The 21,708-nt window shown below is 46.4% G+C and overlaps 1 protein-coding gene across 3 annotated transcripts in view; it reads left to right on the top strand.

Moving 5' to 3' along the window:
* CNIH3 (cornichon family AMPA receptor auxiliary protein 3) overlaps positions 1-21,708 on the top strand; it is a gene marked incomplete at both ends in the record, with an annotated part of 122,233 nt that overhangs the window by 62,100 nt on the left and 38,425 nt on the right. For 2 of the 3 annotated variants that reach the window (XM_080698296.1, XM_080698294.1), the window contains 2 exons: positions 4,170-4,238; positions 8,634-8,681. In XM_080698296.1, coding sequence (XP_080554422.1) covers positions 4,170-4,238; positions 8,634-8,681 — 117 coding nt within the window. The remainder of the gene's footprint in view (positions 1-4,169; positions 4,239-8,633; positions 8,682-21,708) is intronic. The other variant, XM_080698295.1, reaches the window with a different exon arrangement.

The following is a 21,708-nucleotide window of genomic DNA, read 5'->3' as shown; positions in this document are numbered from 1 at the left end:
AGGGGGGATGAGGATGTGGGTAGGGAAGACATTGTGCTTATTAGGATTTGTAGTTGGAAGACAGATTGTGTCTCCTAAGACTGGGCTAGTGGGCCAGACTGAATAGGGAGGAATGAATAGGGATAAAAATCACTTTCTGCTCTTAGGCCCTGAATCTAACAATGCTCATACAGAATCAGGTGGCCTGGATTGAATAGAAACACATGAAAAAGATTTTTAAGTAGTACACATTTGGTATAAAGCCAGGTATGTGATGTAGCCACAAAAACGTGAATACTGTCAGGCTGCCCTAGCAGAGGCATAGGTTGCAGAGCAGAGAGGTGAGTGGCACCTATGCCCTAAGCCGCCGACCTCACCTGGGATATGGATCTGACAGTCATATTTTTGTAGGGACATTTTCAACTTGTTATGTCAGTGGAGGACAGTTGGCACAATGAGGCAGTTTGGCACCAGCTTGTGTCAAGGTTGGGGAGATTTAGCTTGGGAAAGAAAGTTGTTCTGGCACAGTGGTTGAGAGTACATAAAAGAAGTTCTTTGTGGAAGAGTGATTTGATCCAGTCTCTGTGCCTCTAAAGTTCTGTCCAAGAGAATATTCTGTGGTGATAGAAATGTTTATAGCTGTGCTATAAGACAGGTGTGTTTTTTGATGATTAAAATGTGATGACAAGCCAGGCATGGTGGCTCACGCTTATATTCCCCGCGCTGGGAGGCGGAGACAGGAGGATAACGCAGGTTCAATGCCAGCCGCGCTGGCTTGGGAAACCCTGTTTCCAAATTTAAAAAAAGTATAAAAATAGGTCTGGGAGTGTAGCCTGGAGGTAGAAGGGTTTCCAGAAACCCCAGTATCACCAAAAAAAAAAATATGATGACAAACTGAATTTTTTTTTGTGTGTGTGTGGTACTGGGGATTGAACCCAGGGGCATTCTATGTCTGAGCTACACCTTCAGCCTTATTTTCCCTCCCTCCCTCCCTCCCTCCCTCCCTCCCTCCCTCCCTCCTCTTTCTTTCCTTCCTTCCTGGTGGGACTGGGGTTCCTGGAAGCCCTTCTACCTCCGGGCTACACTCCCAGACCTATTTTTATATTTTTATTTGGAAACAGGGTCTCTTAAGCCAGCGCGGCTGGCTTCGGACCTACACGAGCCTCCTGTCTCCACCTCCCAAGTGCGGGGATTACAAGTGTGTGCCACCATGCCCGGCTATTCTTTATCTTGAAACAGGGTCTCACTAAGTTGTGGAGAGCCTCACTAAGTAGCGGAGGCTGGCTGCAACCCTGAAATCCTCCTGGCTCAGCCTCCCGAATGCTGGGATTACAAGCGTGTGCCACCATGGCCAGCTACAAACTGAATTTTTAATTGAACTTTAATTTTACAAATTTAAATTTAGGTAGCCACATGTGGCTAGTGGCTACTGTATAGTTTAGTGCAGCTTTAGAGGGCAAATAAAAGAATAGATGAGGAGTCAGCAAGCTTTTTCTCTAAAAGGCAAGATAGCAAGTACTTTTGGGCTTTGCAGGTTATAACCGTCTTAACTCTACCATTGCAATGCAGACACAGTATAGATTAAAAAAAAAGATGTGGCTGAGTTCTGAGGAAGCTTTAACTATGAGCACTGAAATTTGAATTTAATATGGTTTGCACATGTCACAAAATCTTTTCCTTTTTATTTTTAACTCTTTAAAAATGTACAAACCATTCTTAGCTCACAGGTTATAGAGAAGTGGGCTGCAGGCTGGATTTTACTTGCAGACTGTAGCTTGCTGACCTTGGATTTTTCTGTGGGTGGAAGCTTCAGGGAGTCATATGTCTGCTCAATAAAGATGATGATTAATTTGAGAGAGCTAGAAATGGATGGAATGAGCATCCTCAGTAAGTGGTGAGTTTTTTTTTTTGTTACTAAGGGGCTTGAATACAGGATAATAATTTACTATCCAGCAAGGGATGACAGAGAAATATGTCCCTTTTATACAAGTTATGTTGACATTTTCCTCTTATTCTGTCGAAGTGTTTTAATCAGGATGACTTGTGACTGCTTTACAGAGGGCAGTGTGTGCACTCACTTGATACCCTCAGCCTCATGTTGCTGGGTTGGGGACATTCAGGCTGCTGAGCCGCATTCCTTCTTCGGTGGTTCTGCCTTATATTCAGGGATCCCTGGGATATAGCTCAGCGGGAAGTTGGTTATGTCCATTTATGGTCAGTAGGTGTTAGTTGGCTTTCTCTCACTGTTACAAAATACCTGAGATAAACAACTTGAAGAGGAAAGGTTAGTTTAGCTCACAGTTTCAAAAGTTTCAGTGCATGGTTAATTGGTCTGTTGTTTTAGACCTGTGGCAGCACAGTACATCATGGTGGAGAAGACCTGTTCATCTGATGGTGGCCAGGAAAAATGAAGGAAAACACCCCCAGCAAACAAACAACAACAAAACAAGCAGGAAGGGGGTGGGGGCTCTAGTATCCCCTTCAAGGGTTCACCCAATGACCTCACTTCCTCCCACTAGGCCCCGCCTCCTATAATACCACCTTCCATAGTACCACAGGCTGAGGACCCAGCATGTAGTCTGTGGGCCTTTGCTGGGACACTCCAGGTCCAAACTCTAGCAGTAGAGAGATTTGCTGAGAGTACTTAAGGTCTGGACATCCTCAGAGGGGGCATTGTCCTGGAAGGTACTGCTTTGCTCTGTCATTAGTTCCCCTGCAGCAGACAAGGTGGTTGAGGTGAGGACATAAGCTCTAGAGCCTTCACCACTCGGCGCTTTTTGGGGCTGGGCCACGCCTCAGTCTAGAGTGGAGGAGGTCACCTCCACCATTTCCCCCTCCAGATATATGGGTCAGGGGAACTTCAAGGCATTGTCCAGAATGAACCTTAGCACCAAGTCCAAAGGACCAAGCTGTAACCTGTGGATGGAGAAGGAGCTGAATACTAGAGATGTGGTTATTTCTCTTGTCAACTCTGTTACACCGCTTCTCTCCCCTTTCTCTGACTTCTATCCATTTATATTCAACCAGCATCTCTGTGCGCGTGTGCGCGCAAACACACACACACACACACCAGCCCTTCCCAGGAGGGAGGGAAGAAACTGAAAGCACTGGTTCTGAAGTTTAAAATTTTTGTCCCTTTATGTAAATCCCAATCTGTATTCACCATAGTAGAGTTCTTCTGTATCTTTTTTTTTTCTTTTAGTGGTACTGGGGATATTGAACTCAGAGGCATTCTGCCTCTGAGCTACATTCCAGCCTTATTTATTTTTATTTTTTTATTTTTTATTTTTGGTGGTACTGGGGATAGAACCCAGGGGCCTTCTACATCTGGGCTACTCTCCCAGACCTATTTTTAAAAAATATTTTATTTGGAAATGGTCTCTTAAGCCAGCGAGGCTGGCTTCGAACCTGTGTGATCGTCCTGTCTCTGCCTCCCAGGCACGGGGATTACAAGCATGTGCCACCATGCCCTGCTATTTTTTATTTTTATTTATATATTTATTTGTTTGGTACTAGGGATAAACCCAGGGACCTTCAACCCTGAGATACACTCCAGCCCTTTCGTTTTTCACATTTATTTATTTATTTATTTATTTATTTATTGGTACTGGGGGTGGGACTTAGGGCCTTCTACCCCCAGGCTACACTACTAGACTTATTTTATATTTTATTTGGAAACAGGGTCTCACTAAGTTGCTGAGAGCCTCACTAAGTAGCTGAGGCTGGCTTCGAACCTGCACCATCCTTCTGTCTCAGCCTCCCAAGTACTGGGATTACAAGCGTGCGCCACTACGCCTGGCTCTTTTTCACTTTTAAACAGGATCTCACTAAGTTGCTGAGGGTATCACTAAATTAATGAGGCTGGCTTTGAACCCGTGATCCTTCTGTCTCAGCCTCCTAAGTACTGGGATTATAGGTATCTGCCACTGTGCTTGGCTTCTCTACATCTTTGTAAATACCTTTAAAAAAACTATTTGGAAAATTTTAAACAAATATGGAGACAAAAAGAGATAATCAACCCCATGTACCTGTCACCATTTTTGACAGCAACCAACTCTGGGCCAGTCTCATGTCACCTGGGTCTTCTTCCTTCCTCCCATATTATTTTGAAGTGAATCTCCAGGAAGTCTCTCAGATGTGCATTGGTTTGCCTGTGAACTAACATCCTGGTTCTGTCTGTTCTATTTCAGATCATTGCCTTTGATGAGCTAAGGACAGATTTTAAGAGCCCCATAGACCAGTGCAACCCTGTTCATGCGGTAAGTAGCAGGTTCTGATGATGGAAGGTGGTGTCACTGAAGGCCACCCAGGACTTGTCAAGGAGGCCAAGGATCGTGATGGTGGGATGAGCAAAGAACACACTTGTACAGTTGCCCTGACTCTGTTGCCATACCCGCAAGGTTGTTGAGGCTTCGGAGGTCTTGAGATAAAGCATAAGTCAAGCTGGCGGTCCCTATAAGCCAGAGAAGGGTATGCTGCACTATGGCTGCTGAGTCCTCAAGGCCTGGTCTTAGTGTTTTTGGTTCTTTGTTTCTGATCAAAGGGAGAGGCTCCATGTTGGCCATATATTGGCAGCTGATGTGATACCTCATGTGAGTGGTCCCCTCTGTAGTCTGCCCTGATGCCAGGTTCTCATGGAGGGTGGATGAGGTACATCACTCCCATTCCTGTTATTTTCATCAGCTTTTCCATCACTGTGACCAAAATAACCGACAGGCACAGCTTAGAGGAACAAAGGTTTATTTGGCTCACAAGTTCAGTCCATGGTTGGCCGGCTCTATGGCAGAAGCCATGTTGGCAGGGTGCATAGTGGAGAAAAGCTACTCTCAGTCAGTCATGGTGGCCGGAAGCAGAGAGTAAGAGAGAGAGAGAGAGAGAGAGAGAGAGAGAGAGAGAGAGAGAGAGAGAGAGAGAACTAGAGGAGGAGGGAACTAGAGACATCTGTGGTCCCCAAGACCATGCTCCCAGTGACCTACCTCCTCTACCCATACCCGGCCTCTGACCCTTGCTGCATCGGGGACCAAGCTTTCAACACATGTGCTTTGGGGAACATTCTAAACCCAAACCCTAGCTCCATCCCCATCACTCAGTGCGACTTTGTCTCAGGCGATTCTGTGGCCTGAGGTCAGCTCTCCCCGCACTGGGAATCACATGCAGTCCAGTTGCCGTGGTTCAGGCTCAGTGTCCTGAAGACCACTCTTCCTCTCTTCCTCCCTGGCCATGTCTCCAACTGGTATCCTCTGCCTGGACATAGAAATAGAGATCTGGATACAAGGAGAAGGGGACATCATTTCTGTTGGTGGCAGTGGGCATTGGCTGTTTCTTTTCCTGGTCAGAGAGGCCCACATCCCAGAGCCAGGACACTAATCCAGCAGGTAGACAGAGCCTTTTCCAGACTTCTTCCAGACCAGCACTGCTGGCTTCGCAGGATGAAGCGCACACACACTCTACCAAGTGTCTCCTCAACTGAATTCACTGGCTCTGTGCGAAGCTGAGGTTTCCAGTGCCAAGGCCACTGTTTCTAGTGTGAAGGCAAGTTTTTGTCTGTTTGAATAGATCTGTTGATTTTTCTGTTGAAAGCTGTAGAGAGACTCTACTAGTGTGACTAGTAGACTCTATTAGCAAGACTCTACTAATGTGATCCCACTTTAACCCGGGAGGCCGACATTCTTCAACAATAGACATCAAGAGCTGTGTTTTCTCCAGAAAAAAGGATTCGCTCTTAAGGAGGTTCTAAATGATCATGTGGTAGTACCAGGCCTACGTGTCCCCCTCCATAAAGTAGATGGTTATGATTAGAGTTGTCATTTAAGTTTGAGTTCTTTCAAAAATTGTGCAAAAATTTTATTTATATTCTATAATTATATTCTATAGTTCTCAAAACAACTCTACCAAACAGGCCCTGTGATCGCCCTTTATAGTCCACAAGATGGAATCTCTGTCCGGGGCCTCATCGTTTATGTGGATAGTTCAAGGAGCCAGTTCCCCTGCTGTCCCCAAAGCCTGTGCTCTGACCACCTTACTCTATGTCATTTCTTTAAGAGACTTCATTTTTTAATATATCCAAAGCCTCCCTTTGGCACAAACTTTGATTTGACAAAATAAACTCAAATCCTTTCAAAGTCCGTGGTGCAAAGCAAATCTGGTATGTGTTGAAAATATCTTTAAGATCCACATGAAAACTTAGTGTGTTTCACAAAGTTATGATTATTAAAATCCATTTTATTTTCATCTGCCAGCCTTACCATCACCCACCTGTGATAACTTGGATTGTCAGGCCTGGAAGTGGTTTACCCAGTGCATCTTTTTGGATAATTTGGGTTTGGCCCCAACACCACACACCTGGCTTGTCAATATCAACCAGGTGCACAGAGAGAGGGGGAGAGGGGGAGAGGGGGAGAGGGGGAGAGGGGGAGAGGGGGAGAGGGGGAGAGGGGGAGAGAGAGAGAGAGAGAGAGAGAGAGAGAGAGAGAGAGAGAGAGAGAGAGAGAGAGAGAACCTCCATGTCAGAATGTATGCCAGGGAAATCTGAATTGGTGTAAACTCCCAGAGGCTTCTGTGAATAGCCAGCACAAAAATAGGACTTGCCCAAAGTAAGCATTCAACAACTGTTTGTTGATGAAAGAGAAATGACTACTAAAGGGTGAAGTTGTAGCATAGAAACTCTGGATCTCAACTCTTATTATTTTTTGAACCTCTCTTTTTTTTTAGAGGTGCTAGGGATGGAACCCAGGCTTGGTGCATGCTAGGCAAGTCCTCTACCACTGAATTACATTCCCAGCCCCATTTATAAAACAACAACAACAAACCCCAAAACTCCTGGTATACATCTAGTTAGTTAACAAATTAAGGAGCCTAGATTCTGTGAAGTCTGGACATCTCATGGACAGATTAAAGCCTCTAGTGCCCCTGAGAAAGAGTCTTTTGCCTGAGATTATAAACAAAACACAACATAGAAGTCCTAAGTAGAAAAGCATTAGACATGTTTCCCCAGTATTTATTCATTTATTTATTTATTTATTTATTTATTTATTTATTTATTTATTTTGGTGGTACTGAGGTTCCTGGAAGCCCTTCTACCTCCGGGCTACACTCCCAGACCAATATATGTGTATATATATATTTGGAAACAGGGTCTCTTACGCCAGCGCGGCTGGCTTCAAACCTGCACGATCCTCCTGTCTCCGCCTCCCAAGCGCGGGGATTACAAGCGTGCGCCACCACGCCTGGCTTTTCCCAGTATTTATGATAGCACTCCCTGGAGGTGGAATGCTTTGGATGCCTCATTTAACTCGTCATACAGGCTTCCGTGCACTCACAAAGCAGCATTTTGGACTTCCCTGGTGGGTGACTCTGGCCCTGGGAGGACTTGGGCCACGGTACTCTCTGGTCTGTACGATGCATTTCTCAGTGATGCCCATCTGATGTGTTCTTCTGCTTCTCCAGAGCTGGGGATGGAACCCAGGGCCTTGCACATGCCAAGCACATGCTCTATCAGTGGGCCACATTCCCCAGCTCCCATTTGGATTTAAGCTGCCCTAAAGCTCCAAATATTGTCAGACCTTCCACTGGACCCCTTCCACGGGGTGGGATGGAAGAGCCAAGTCCTGTTTGGCTCCTCATTTCACACGGCTTCCACCAGCCCGGCATTGCGTTCACAGTCACTTTAATGAGAACTGTCCTCCGGGGGTCTGGCTTGCTGAGAAGGAGCTGGCTTGTGTCTGGCAGCACCTTCTTCTGTGTGGTGTGAGCACACACACTCTCCTGCACGTGTGCTGAGAAGGATGCGATCTGTCTTCCTAGCCACGTGGACACTGGATTGTCCTGATGTGGGCTTCTTCCTCTGGGCTCACAGGATGCACAGGAACCACGATATTTATGGACTCAATTAGGGAAATTGAAGTGTCCCAGCCACCTGTCCTCTGCAGATCCACGAGGAATCTCATTACCATTACGTCTAACGGCAACCAAATTGCCTCGGTAATGAAGCACCAGGAGATGCCACAGCTGCCTTCCGCGTGGCTTCAGAAATCATGCAAGTCACTGTGAGGAGAGGAAGCGATGGCTTTTAGTGTGTGGTGTGGGCAGCATCACCTGCCCAGCCTCAGGACACCTTCCCTTGGCAGTGAGCCAGGCCTCAGAGATGGACTTGACTTCTAGAAAAGTCCTAGTGGTGGGGGAGCACTGTTGATGCCCGTTTTAGGCAGAGGCTGCTTCCTCTGAGTATGCTCACTTTAGAAAAAGAAAATCAGTGGGTGGAGGACTCCTCTTCCTTAGACACTAGTCAGGCATGCCTGCCCTTTGCTACCCAAGTAGGGAATCCCCTAGGGCCCAAGGATGCCCAGTGAGCACATGGTGTCCCTTCTGCAAGCGGACCATTTGATGCTCAGAGAGGACAGGGTGCTGGGCTGACACAGACGCCGAGCCCATGATGTTTGCTCCAAGAGTTCCATCAAGAGCAACAAGGCAGTTGGGAGAAAGCCAGAGATTCTGTTAGGAAAAGCCACTGGGCGGAAGTGTCCTGGCTGTGTGCCTAGGAGGGGGTCTCAGATGGGTTCTTTTTCCTCCACTGGGGCTGACTGAGGGGGCTTCTCACATGCTTTCAGCAGAACCCCTAACCTCCTGTCTCTTTTCTCTCCTGTGTGTCCTGATAGAGAGAACGGCTGAGGAACATCGAGCGCATCTGCTTCCTGCTGCGAAAGGTCAGCGCGGTGGCCGTGTGGGCAGACGGGGATCAGGGGTGGCGGGTGGGCTCACAGTGAAGGAGGCTAGCGAGCTCCATGTCTGCTCCAGTCCCATCTGCAGGAAGGCAAATGGAAGAAGAGGGGGGAGGTGGGAGCCAGCGATCAGTTCTTGGAAACCTCCAGAGGCAAGAGGAGCTAATTAAAAGGGGTGGCCATCAATCAAAGTGTCAGGAAGACACTGGGTATTTGCAAGTGCCCTCTGGTTGGATGTAGAGGCTCTTCATTTTTGCATGGTGATGGATGGTGTTTACAGCTGCTCCTGCCTGCTAGCCTTTGTTCCTGACTGGTGCCGAGCTCGGGAACGCTCATGTGAGGTTTCAGCCTGTCACTCAGCTTTGCAATTTGATTGGCAGGGTCATTGTTGGAGTGTTGGAGGGGTGGCATGGGGAAGTGTTACTAAAGGAGGAACCACTCCATTCAAAGAGTGGCTCTGACCACAAGCTACCATATGCACTCTGGAAGCACATGGTGCATGTGCCTCTCAAGCTGGTACCCGCTCTGACATTCTCCAGGCAAGTATGTCTGCAAAATTTAAAGGACAGGAGCTTCAGGTGAAATAAGCGCTGTCTATGGGCTTGAATCAAAGGACAGCCCTGACCCTCGAACCAAGTGGACGGGCTACAGGCTGTCAGAAAGCCACCTGCCAATCCAATGGAGGCTTTTGAGTCTTAAGTAAATCGAAGAAAAGCCCAGGGCTGTGCCAACACTGACAGAAGGGGAGAAGTTTTGCAAGGTTTTTAAGTTCTTTAATTTTTTAATTTCAGCAATGATACCTTTCATTGGGAAGAAGAGTGCATAATCAAGAAGCCAATTATTTTTCTAGCTAATTACTTGTCCTTTAATGTTTTCTAAGAAACTCAGCATGTTAGAATTCCACATCTTGTATGTCACAGCAGGGAAATGTGCTTAGATAAGACATGCATCTGAAAATACTAGTGATCCAGGAAAAAAAGAATGATTAAGAAAATAACATATAATTTTAATTCATGAATAATATCAGAGTCACCCATAACCTGCTCCAGCTATCACCTCCATAGTCTTCAGTTACTTCTCTAAGATTGATATCTAAGTGGCCTGGAGTGGATCAGTCAAAGCTTTGTCTCTCAGACTGCACGTTGCCCTTTCCCCTTCCATCCCAAGTGCACCGTCTTGTGTTCTCTGGAGAGGAATACTCCATATCCACGAGGGTGGGCCTTGTTCATCCTTCTAACGAGTTCGTCCGTGGGCTCTGGCCAGACAGCAGGCAAGGGCAGAGTCCTGCTGCCAGAGCCTAAAGCCTGGACTTTTACAAGGTCAGAACCAAGGATATGAAAGCAAGCAAGTTATGCAAGAATTAGCATTGCCATCTTCAGATTTGCATTTGATTTGCATATGTTTCTATAAACAGTAGACTGAGGCATTTTACTTGTGAAACATTGTACTCCAAGTACCTTTTCTAATTTTTTTTTTTCTTTTCATTTACTCGTGCTCCTTCCTCCCTCAAGCTTCCCTGGTTCTGTGAAGTTAAACACAACTGCTGCTCATTGTGGAAAATGCCAGGGAGAGCAGTGAAATAAGTTCAAGGTAGACATCAGGCAGGAGTTGGGGTTAGAGCCCTGTGTAATCTTTCCTTCCACCCCCACCTGGTGGTTTCCTAGCTCCCGTGGCAGTGGCAGTGCTCCTGGACTAACTCGAGGCAGAGGCCAGCCACGTGCCCACAGGGGATCTTTATTTCTCCAGGGAATCTTTCTGTAACATTCAGCTGTTGGTTCCTCACCTGTGTGTCTCTGCCTGGAGATCTGAGACCATTTTCATTGACGTCAGTACAGTTTCTTTCTGAATGTAATTTCCGGCGCTACTGATTGTCTGGATGCTGGGATCTTGCTGTAGCCCACAGGTTCTTTTATTTAGTGACTCTTTCCACTGTGTTCTCATAGATGCATTTAGGTTCCAGGCCTGCAGTCTCTGCCCTTCAACTAGCATGCCAGTTCTGGAAGGTCAGTAACTTTGTTCAGCTTCCTGTTCTGTCTGGTGACACGGAATGTGGCCTGTTGAAGATGCTCAATAAATATGAAGTAAATGAACGGATAAGTGCTGATTCTGTAATCTGAATCCTTCTTGTTGAAATCCCAGGACAGCTGGTAATCTTTTTACAATAGTGGCCATGACACAGCACAGAATTTACAGATTTTACTATATTTACTTCTTACCTACAGTCCGTATTTTGAAATAAAATATAACTCAAGGTTGTATTCTTTTTTGTCATGGAAGATCTCCAACTTACAGTTCTTCTTAACCCATCCCCTTGATGTGCATGCCTTTGGCTCTTCTTAGGCTGTTTTTAATCTTCCTAGTATCTCCTCTTAGCTGATTCTGAGTCCCTCAGAATTGAAGGGTAGGGGGAAGAGTGCAAATTTCCGCTGCTTCCAAGTCCTGCCTGTGTGCTGATAGTCTGTGTATCCCATGGTATGTGCCTCGGTGTGCCTGTGGGGATACCAGTACTGCCGCGAAGATTAAATGAAATAATACTTACACGCAGCTCCTAAGTGCTCTATAGACTAAATGTGCCTGTTGTCATCCTGACCCTTTGCTCCTGCCTAAAACCCTTTGTAGCACCCCTACCCACACACGTGGGGCTAAGCCAGGCTGAGATAACCCTTGGCTCGTGGGGTTCCCCTTGGTGCGCCTCTGGGCCCCTCCCCACCTCTCATTTTCAATGCATTTCTGAGTTCCAATGGCTGAGCTGTGAGTGTGTGTTGGAGATGGTGGGGTGGGTTCGTGGGTCTAGTTAGCATCACCTCCTTCTGGGAACTGTACCTTCCAAGAAATTTCTTGGAACTAGTCTCCCAAACACCCCAGAATGTGCTGCGTCTCAGCAGCTGATTGTTGTTAAACCACCTCCTCAGCCTTCTTGGGGGAAAGGAAGGGATTTTCAAAGTAGATCCATTTTTAGCTCTGTAATTATCAGAAAATGTGTTCTTTGGGTAGTTGTCTGAACTGCAGCATGCTGGTGTCAACTTGTGCATATGATTCGTTTTCTGTGGAAAGAGCCACTTGTTTCGTGTGTGACTTTCCTGACCAGGGCATGCCCTGGGCTCTGTGGGACTGCTATGAAGTAAGAATTTGGGAACAGGAGTATCAGGGAAGGTTTGATGGCTACTTTCAGGAATACCAAGGGTTCTTGTAGGGAAGAGACTGGTGAGGGACCTCTTGCTGCATTTGCATGTACAGGAAATGTTTCTGGGGGAGGAAGCTAAGTGCTATTGGTCTGAGTTAGAAAAACCTGCTTTACAAGTATTGGCTGTCAGTGGGTGCCTTTAGGGGCCACGAAATGTGCACATTCCTTAGACTGAGTTAGGCGAGCTCGTGGCTGAGATGGTTTTGAGTTAGACTAAGCTGACCTGAGGTGTGGGTAGGGGCTTATTTGGTTAGTTTGAGATGCCTGCTTTGGCTCAATAATTCTGAGGTTCTTGTGTTTATGTCCAGATTTCCTGATGTGTTCTATCCTCTGCTGTTAGCCTGGAATTCCTGGATGGAAGAGGCTTTTGTAGATGGATAACTTTCTCCCATTGAACATTCTCACTGAGCCCTGGAGGAGGAGTGGGTGGTTCTTGGGAGTGGGCTGGGCGTTAAGTTCACTGAGGAGGTTGGAGGGAGAGGACAGGGGCTCCAAGTTTGATACCAGAGCAGGAGTGCATGGTGAGCAAACTACCTGCCTCATGAGCCAGGAAACAAGGAGAAGAAGAATGGACCCAGGACCTGCAATATCCTCTTCAAGGGCATGTCCCCAATTACCTGAAGGCCTCCTGCTAGGCCCCACCTCCCTATAACACCAACCTGGGAACCAAGCCTTCAACACATGGGCCTTGGGGGGACAGTCAAGGTTCAAACCATGGCAATAGTGAATTTGATGCTATAAGCATGTGCTACTTTTATAAGGGGAAAACGAAAAGCTTTCCCTTTCCTTTGCTTACCCTCACTTTCCCACATGCATGTAGCTTTCTTTCTTTCTTTCTTTCTTGCTTGCTTGCTTGCTTGCTTGCTTGCTTGCTTTCTTCCTCTACTGGAGATTCAACCCAGGGGCATTCTACTTCTGAGCCACACCCAGGCCCTTTTTTATTTTTATGTTTTAAAACAAGTTCTTGTTAGGTTGCTGAGAGTCTCACTGCACTGCAGAGGCTGTCCTCAAATGTGTGATATTCATGTCTCAGCCTCTCAAGTACTGGGATAACAGACATGTACCACTGTGCCTGGCTAAAAGCTTTCTTTTTAAAGTGGTGCTATTTTGCTTCAGAGTTCAGCCATTTGCTGATCCTACAAATTTGCAAATAGACAGTTTCAAGCTCTGTTGCAATTTCTTTGACCTAAGTGGGAACTACTAAATGCGTTTATGTACCAGAACCTTGAGGCAGATCCCTGTTTCTTTGGTGCATGATATTTGTTGTGCATTAACTACATGGAAGAATGTTGGAGATGGAAATGGCACCTTTTCTCTGATTATGGGCGCTCCCTGCCACAAGTGGTTGGTTTGACTCTTGGTCTTTTCAGCTGTTAATATGATCCTCCTGCAGGATAGGGATATTTTAATTGCAAGACATAATGCAGTGAAAGGAACACATGTACTCAGAGGCAATTGTATGGCATGTCTCAAAGAGGCCATCGCTGACAGAGAAGGTTTTCAGACCAGAATTCTCAGTTGCTTAGGTGTTTTTTAAGGTGTGACAACAGTAATAGCTGTTTACATTTCCTGAGTGACTCCTATGTGTCTTTAAAAGCATTAGGTCTTCTAATCCCTGGAACAACCGTATGTAGTTGTTATTAATAGTCCCACTGAGCTGGGCATGATGGCTCACACTTGTAATCCCAATACTTGGGAAGTTGAGACAGGAGAATCGCAGGTTTTCTGTCAACCTCAGCTACTTAGTGAGGTCCTCTGCAACTTAATGAGACCTTGTTTCAAAGTAAAGAATAAGCCTTGCATGTTGGCGCATGCTTGTAATCCCAGCATTCAGGAGGTGAAGACCAGAGGATCGTGGTTTGTGGACAGCCTCAGCTACTTAGTGGGGCCATTCACAACTCAGTGAGACTCTGTTTCAAAAATATAAAGACTAAAAAATAGGACTAAGGGTATAACTCAGAGGTAAAATGCCCCTGGGTTCCACCCCCAGTACCAATATTATTTTTTTGACAAAAAAAAAATAGTCCCATAGGATGGAGGCTTAGCAAGGTTTAGTCTATATCTTAGGGCCTCATATTTTATAAAGTTGTAGAGCTGGGGTCTCAATGGAAGTCTGTTTGACCAGAGACCGCATTTCAAACCTGCATTGTAGGGGAAATTACTGGTTCTCTTGGAAACACACTCTTTAAGAACTACTGCTACAGTAATCTTTGAAATACACTCCATAAAAACCACTGCTCAGCTGTTTTAAAGGGAAGATACAGATCCCCTAAGTTACTCAGGGCCTTGAAATCCTCTCAAATGCCTCACTCACCACCAGTGGGGCCCAGTGGATTCCTTTAAGGCTCTTTTCTAATTCCATTTAACTTCTTGGGAGGATAGTTCACCCCTGAAGGGAATGTTTAAGGGAAAGTAAAAATATCCTGGAACAAAACTTGCAACTGGTTCAGACACCGTGTCTCATGTATAATTTATTTGTAGACACTTTCAGAGGCAAACTCCTTGTTAGTCAGAGGGAAAGATGGAACATTTCACTCTGCATAAATAGCAGTGCTGCCCTGGGGTTGCTGAACCAGAAGGTGGACAGGGCCCAGGGCAGGGTCTGTCTTCCCTTCCCTCCCTTCCCAGGGCTTCAGCAGATGACAGACAAGTCTCTAATAAATGGGCCCTGGCTTTTCACTGGAATCTAGGTAGCTGCTTGGCCCACTCTATCCTTAGTAGTTCTCCACTGGCACTGTAATAAAGCTTACCACCACCATTGTTTGTATTTTTTGTGTGTCTATGGGTCAGCTGGTTGGTTCTGTTGGTCTTGGCTGGGCTTGGGGTAGAGGGAATGGTCTTCTGCTCTGGGCTGGGGCTCGTCCCCATATTCAGGACTCAGCAAACCTTTAGCTAATCTCGTTTGGCCTGTGCTGGGATGATTGTGCTTCACATCATCCTCCTGCAGCTGCCCAGGGCTTGTTCTCTCTGCTTCATAGAGAAGAAGTGAAAATGCACTGGTGCCTCTCCAAGCCTCAGTCTGCATCAAATCTACTAGTGTCTTATTGGCTAAAGCCATTCATGCGGCCAAGCCCAGGATCCAAGTAGGAGGGACAACAGAGTTACAGGGCAAAGGGGATGGGTGTTCTTCAGTGACACTTTGGTGCCTTTAGTGTGAAAATGCAAATAGCAAAATGTTGGAGTCTACCATTCTTTGGTATTTGTGGTTAGTGGAACTGGTGGTTTTTATTCTATTGAATATTAAAGTCACCCCTGGAGATTTTCAACATACATCTACTCAAGACCCACATCCAGCCAGACGTGGCGGCGCACGCTTGTAATCCCCGTGCTTGGGAGGCGGAGACAGGAGGATTGCACAGGTTTGAAGCCAGCCGTGCTGGCCTAAGAGATCCTGTTTCCAAATAAAAAGTATATATAAAAAAATAGATCTGGGAGTGTAACCTGGTGGTATAAGGGTTTCCAGGAACCCCAGTACCACCAAAACAAAACAAAACAAAAAACCCCCCAAAACAAACCCCCCCAGAACCCCCAAATCCAGAAAGTTCTACTACAGTCATTCTTGGGAAGATCCAGTCATCTTTATTTTGAAAATGCTCCCAGGGGAAGCCAAGGTAGAGAAACATGATGGGAAATATTTGGAATGGTGAGTGCATGTGCTGGGAATCCTTAAACAGGTCCTAGGATGATTCCTCAGGGTCTGGAGAGTTGGATATGTTGAGGAAGAAGAAAACTGGAGAAGCCAACAGTCAGCAGGCAAACATGGACTGCTGTCCAGCCTAGGACTACCCAGAACGACCCAGGACGAGCAGAGCCCTAGGCTCAAGGAGCAGCCCCATGGCCTGCTCTGTCCTCACCCAGGACTTGACAGAAGGTTGGCTTTGAAATAAATGTAAAGCTGGAACCACCAGCTTGACGAAGCAGCAGCAGCCCTCGAGGCAGTGGGAAGGGAAACCCTGAAACTGTCAGTGACCTTCGGGTGCCTCATCAAGAGTGTCTCCACATCTGGCTGAGTCTCATATAACGTCTGATGATTACTAAATATACAGAATCTTGAAATATAGATTCTTCCCACCCAGGATGGTTTTTCTGTGTGTGTGTGTGGCACTGGGGTTCCTGGAAGCCCTTCTACCTCTGGGCTACACTCCCAGACCTATTTTTATACATTTTATTTGGAAACAGGGTCTCTTAAGCTAGCATGGTTGGCTTCAAACCTGCGTGATCCTCCTGTCTCCACCTCCCAAGCACAGGGATTACAAGCGTGCGCTACCACTCCTGGCAGGATGGTTAATTTTATATGTTCAGTTAGCCAGGCCACAGTGCCTATATATGTGGTCAGTGATTATCCTAGATATTTCTGTGAGGGCGTTTTTTGTTTATTTGTTTTTTTGTTTTGATGAGATTAACATTTAAATGGGTAGACTTTGAGTAAAGCTGATTACCCTCTGTCTTGATCCATTTTCAGTTGCTATAACAGAACCCAAGACTAGACAGTTTATAGAGAAGAGAGGCTGGCTTTGGGTTATGGTGCTGGAGGCCAGCAGGTCTAAGAGCATGTACAGGCATCTGCTCAACCTGTGAGGGTCTCATGCTCTTTACCTCTCAGCAGGAAGAAGAAGGGCAAATAGGAACATGCAGAAGAGAGTAAACACCAGCAGTCCCGGGAGCCAGTCCCTTCAAATTAACTTCTCTGTCTCACAGAAGAGCTCTGCCAGCCGAGCAGCTTGTGCAGGGCTCGCAGTCGCTGGTGTGCACCCTGGAACTCCAAGAGCAGTCAGAGGAGAAAGGGGTGTCACAGGTTGACTGATACTAGATGGTACTTGGAGAGGGCTAGGCATGGTAGAGGCAGGAAGGAGCTAAGAAGTCCTGGTGTCCGCCTTGTCAGAAGCCAGTGAGTACCAATCTGAATCCGTTCATCCATTTAGCTGGAATCCATTTAGCACCTACCATGTACATAGTACTGAGTTATGTGCTGAGGGGGCTAAATGTGTGTGTGTGTGTGTGTGTGTGTGTGTGTGTGTGTGTGTTAGGTCATTTGTGAATAAATGCTCAGAGTAGCTAAAAGAAAGCCTGATACCCGGGTGTGGTGGTGGTGCATGCTTGTAATCCCAGTACCTGGGAGGCTGAGACAAGAGGATCCACAGGTTCGCAGCCAGCCTCAGCTACTTAGTTAGGCCCTCTGCAATTTGGTGAGACCCTGTTTCAAAATAAACAAAGCTGGGGATGTAGTTCAGAGGTAGAATGCCCCTGGGTTCAATCCCCAGTACAGTAACACACACACACACACACACACACACACACACACAGCCTGCTCTCTCCCTGCATACCTGCCTGAGACCCTCAAAGCCCTGATCACACAAAACCTTATACTGTAATTGCCTGCACACATATCTTGCATGCTTGAATTCTTATAGGGGAGATCATGTCTTCCTCATCTCTACACCTGCTGTATCACTTATAATGGATTTGTATTCATGCTAATTAGCTAAATGGATTAATGAACACGGGACCAGCAACCACCTAATGCTGAGGACTATAATCCTCATAGCACATGAAGCAGAGTTCTCAGAGCTGAGATGATATGAAGACACGAGGAAGAGATCAGAGAAAGGCGGGTGGCAGGCGTGATGTGTTTGTCACACAGGGCACCCCCGACGCCCAGTGAGTGAGCACTGTAATGGATGTAGTTAGAGCTCTGGCTTCCATCCTTGGCTGTATGTTGAAATTGCCTGGGGAGCTTAAAAATACCGTTACCTGGATCCCACCCACAGTTCCCAATTTAATGGGTCTGGAGCCCGGCCTGAGTGTTGGGTTTTTAACGGACTCCCCAGGTATTTCTAATGTGCAGCTGGACTGCGAGTTCCTGAGTTGGAGGGTAAGCCAGGCTTCAGTAACACAGGTGGGAGGCATTTCCACTTTCTCTGTTCCCAGGGTATGATTTAGAGAGCTATAATTTTCTAAATGGTACCAGAGTAAAAGCAATAATTTGCCGCTGGGAGGCTAGATGGCCTGAGAGAGCGGCACCTAACTTCCAGGGGACGGCCAGCACTGCCGCGACTCAAGTCAAGTTCTCTGCAGACAACTTGTTTTTCTGGGTGCAGACTTGACTGCCAGGTGTGCCCTTTCCCAAAATGTGCTGAGAAGTAAAGATTCTGTTCTTCATCCCCCAAAGGCTCAACCTTCCAGATTCTTTGGCTTGCCCTTTTTCAAATTGCTGAAGAAGCAGGAAACGTTTGTGAGCTATGTTTCTAGGCCACAGAAATGGGCCAATATTTCCAAATCCTAATAGCCTCTTGTTCTTGGCAACATCCTCTTGTCTTTGCCTCTCACTGTATCCAACTCTTCCTGTCCCTCCCTAAGCCAGGCACCAGCCTGTAGCTAGGCAGGGGCGGCACAGAGCCCTTGGATGGGCTCAGAATTCCTATGGGGTCCTGACTAGTGCTAAATTGACACGCTTGCTCCAGATGTATCTTCTCCCCATGGAGAATCTGCTTCTCCACGTTATCATGCTGGCTCCATTTGCAACTTATATAGGACTTGTTATTCTTGAAGCAATTTGGGGCACTGGTCCTCCTCCAGCACTGAGTTTCACTGGCTCTGATTCCTAAGCTGTCTTAATGGCACGGACAATTACACAACACATGGAGTTTTGTTTCATTAGGATAAGACCCAGCAATAGGCAAGAAAATGCACTGAATAAGTTAAATGTGCTATACAAATGCAAAATGCCATTATTATCAGGGTACAGAAGAACCATACTGTTCCCTTTCTGTGTCTGCCAAATGGTCAAAGCAATGATGAAATTCTGGACAATGATCACGGATGAGAGCTCAGGGAGGTGGGCGGGGACCATGCGGTAAGAACAGCTCCACTATTGTGCCCCTTAATGGTGACGTCACTGCCATTACTGCTCAGTCGTCAGTACAAGGTAGCACCAGTGCCACTGGTGTCCTGGTGGGGACCAAATAAAGGAGCCACTTAGCTTCCATAGGGCCCTCCCTAGTGACCTCATTCAACCTTGATTACGTGTGTGTGTGTGTGTGTATGTATATGTGTGTGTGTGTGTGTGTGTGTGTGTGTGTGTGTGTAGTGTGCTGAAGATTGAACCCAGAGGCATTCTACCTTTGAGTTACACCCTCAGCCCTTTTAATTTTTTTTATTTTGAAATGAGGTTTCATTAGATGGCTGAGAATCCCATTATATAAGTTGCTGTGACTGTCCTTGAACCCATGATCCTCCTGTCTCAGCTTCCCAAGTACTGGGATTACAGGCCTGTACTACCACACCCAGCTCTTAATTACTTTTTAAAAGACCCTGTCTCTAAATATCATCACATTATGAGGGCCTGGGAGTTAGGACTTCACATATGGATTTGGGGGGAGATATTTGACTTGGATTACATGAGCAGGGCATACAGATGACACAATAAGTAATATATCTTCTGAGAGGCTCTGTGTAATCCTCTGTATAAGCCAGACCTGATAACGTGCCATTACAGTACTTCAAATATTTTTGATGGTGGTGATGCCAGCTGCTAATAGAAACAAGGAAAGATTGACATTGAGTTGTTCTGAGTTATTGATGAAGTATTTCAAAAGCCCAAATATTCCAGGCTTTGAAAAGAAGGCAGGTGTGGAAGGGGAAAATCAGAGGTAGAATACTTTGCAAAATGTTTGCTTTCCTCAACAGACTGCAAAGTCAGTGAGGGCAATAATGGTGTATTCCATGAGCTGCTTAACACTTTTCCTGGGAAAGAGCCCATGGCCAGCCCAGTTTCACCGATAGAATGAATGAATGAGTGACTGGAACAAAGGTCATGGTGACTGCACCAGACACTTTGCCTGGATATTCTCATGATGCCCTGTGAGGTGGGGATGGGGGGCTGAGGCTCAGAGGGTTGCCCACTTGCCCAGGTCCCTCAGTAACTGCTGGATCTGAATTCAAGTTTGCTTCTGCCCCGAAACCCCTGCTCTATCTTGTAATCCTTTTCTTTCCGTATATGGGTTAAAGACATGTTTCCCTCCTTTTTCCAGATACTTCAGCACCCAGCACCATGCCTGGTCCAGCACCCTACATCCAGCCCACTGTCAGCAACAGGCACTCGGGCATCTTCTCTAGTCTGACTTCTTACCTGAGTCTCACTCTCCAAGTCAGAAACAAGCTAATAGTCTTTGAAAAGATGTATCTTTTTAGTTTTGAGAGTGTGGGGAAACAGACAGCTTGGGATAAAGAGATTTCCCGAGGACACTGGCACCTCTCTGTGGTCACCCTTTCAAGCTATTTCAGTCTGCCAGGTCTGCCAGGACACAGTGGCTCACTGGGGGCCTGAGTAGCGGACATTTGTTGTCTCTCAGTTCTGGGGACTAGAAACAGAGACAAACAATAGGTACTTGCCGGGTCGGTCCCTTCTGAGTCTCCTCTCCTTGGCTTGCAGATGGTCATCTTCACAATCTTGTAGGTGGTTCCTTTGTCTTGTTTTGGTAATTCTTCTGTCTTAATTTTCTCTTCATATAGGGACTGAAGTCATACTGGATTAAGACCCTCCTTAATGATCTCATTTAACCTAATTTACCTTTCTTAAGGGCTATGTCTCTCTCTAAATACTATTACATTCTGAAGTACTGGGGGTTAAGACTTGAACATGTGAATTTTGGGGGAATTCGTGCACCAGAGACTTTTTATGGAATAACATCCCCTTGGATAAGGGAGCCAGGCATGGCGGGGCACATTTGTAATCCCAGTACTTGGGAGGCTGAGGCAGGAGCATTACAGGTTTAGGCCAGCCTTAGAAACTTAGTGAGAGTCTGTCTCAAAATTAAAAATTAATCCAGGTGTGGTGGCGCATGCTTGTAACCCTAGTACTTGGGAGGCTGAGACAGGAGGATCGTAGGTTCAAGGGCAGCCTCAGGAAGTATTGAAACTCTCACCAACCTAGCAAGACCCTATTTCAAAATAATAAAAAAATAGGGCTAGAGTATAGCTCGGAGGTAGAATGCTTCTGAGTTCAGCCTCCAGTGACTGACTGACTGACTCTCTCTCTCTCTCTCTCTCTCTCTCTCTCTCTCTCTCTCACACACACACACACACACACACACACACACACACACACACAAATTAATAAGGCCTGGGGAAAGCTAAGCCTGGTGGTACATGCTTAAAATCCCAACATTTGGGAGGCTGAAACAGGAGGATAGAGGTTCCTGGCCAGCCTCAGGTATTTAATTGAGATCCTTTGCAACCTAATGAGACCCTGTTTCAAAATAAAGAATAAAAATAGGGCTGAAGGTGTAGCTCAGAAGTAGAATGCCCCTAGGTTCCCTCCTTAGTACAGAAAAAATAGGAAGAAAAAGGAAAGGCCTGGGGATGTAGCTCAGTGGTAGTGTGCTTGCCTAGCATGTGTGAGGCCCTGGATTCAACTCCCAGCACTAGGGGGTGGGAGGGGAAGCAACCCTTGAATCAAAAGGGGAAATGTTTGGCCTGTCCTTGAATCCTGTTCCTTGGCAAATAGAAAATAGGGTGAATAGTGTGCTTCTGGGCTTTGATGTATCTATCAGTTTCCCATCATTACAGGTATAATTTAGAAATAGAGAACAAGTCTTATGCCTATTCGAATATAAAGCAAACTATTTCCCTCAAAGCTTGTGAAGAATCTCCCCTATTATTCCACAAGGGAGGTGGTCCAAAAGGGGGACAGGGCCCTGCCTCTTTACACACCACACCCACTGTGGGGAACAGCCTGCGGAGCTAGCCAGCCAGGCTTAGATGGTTGACTTAGCACCGCTGGATAGACGTGGTCATTCATCATTCTAATTAGCTCCAGTTCCTGTCTCC

The sequence above is a fragment of the Muscardinus avellanarius genome (genome assembly GCF_963383645.1).
Source record: "Muscardinus avellanarius genome assembly, chromosome: 7".
Classification (NCBI taxonomy): Eukaryota; Metazoa; Chordata; class Mammalia; order Rodentia; family Gliridae; genus Muscardinus; species Muscardinus avellanarius.
This window is presented reverse-complemented; position numbering and strand designations above follow the sequence as displayed.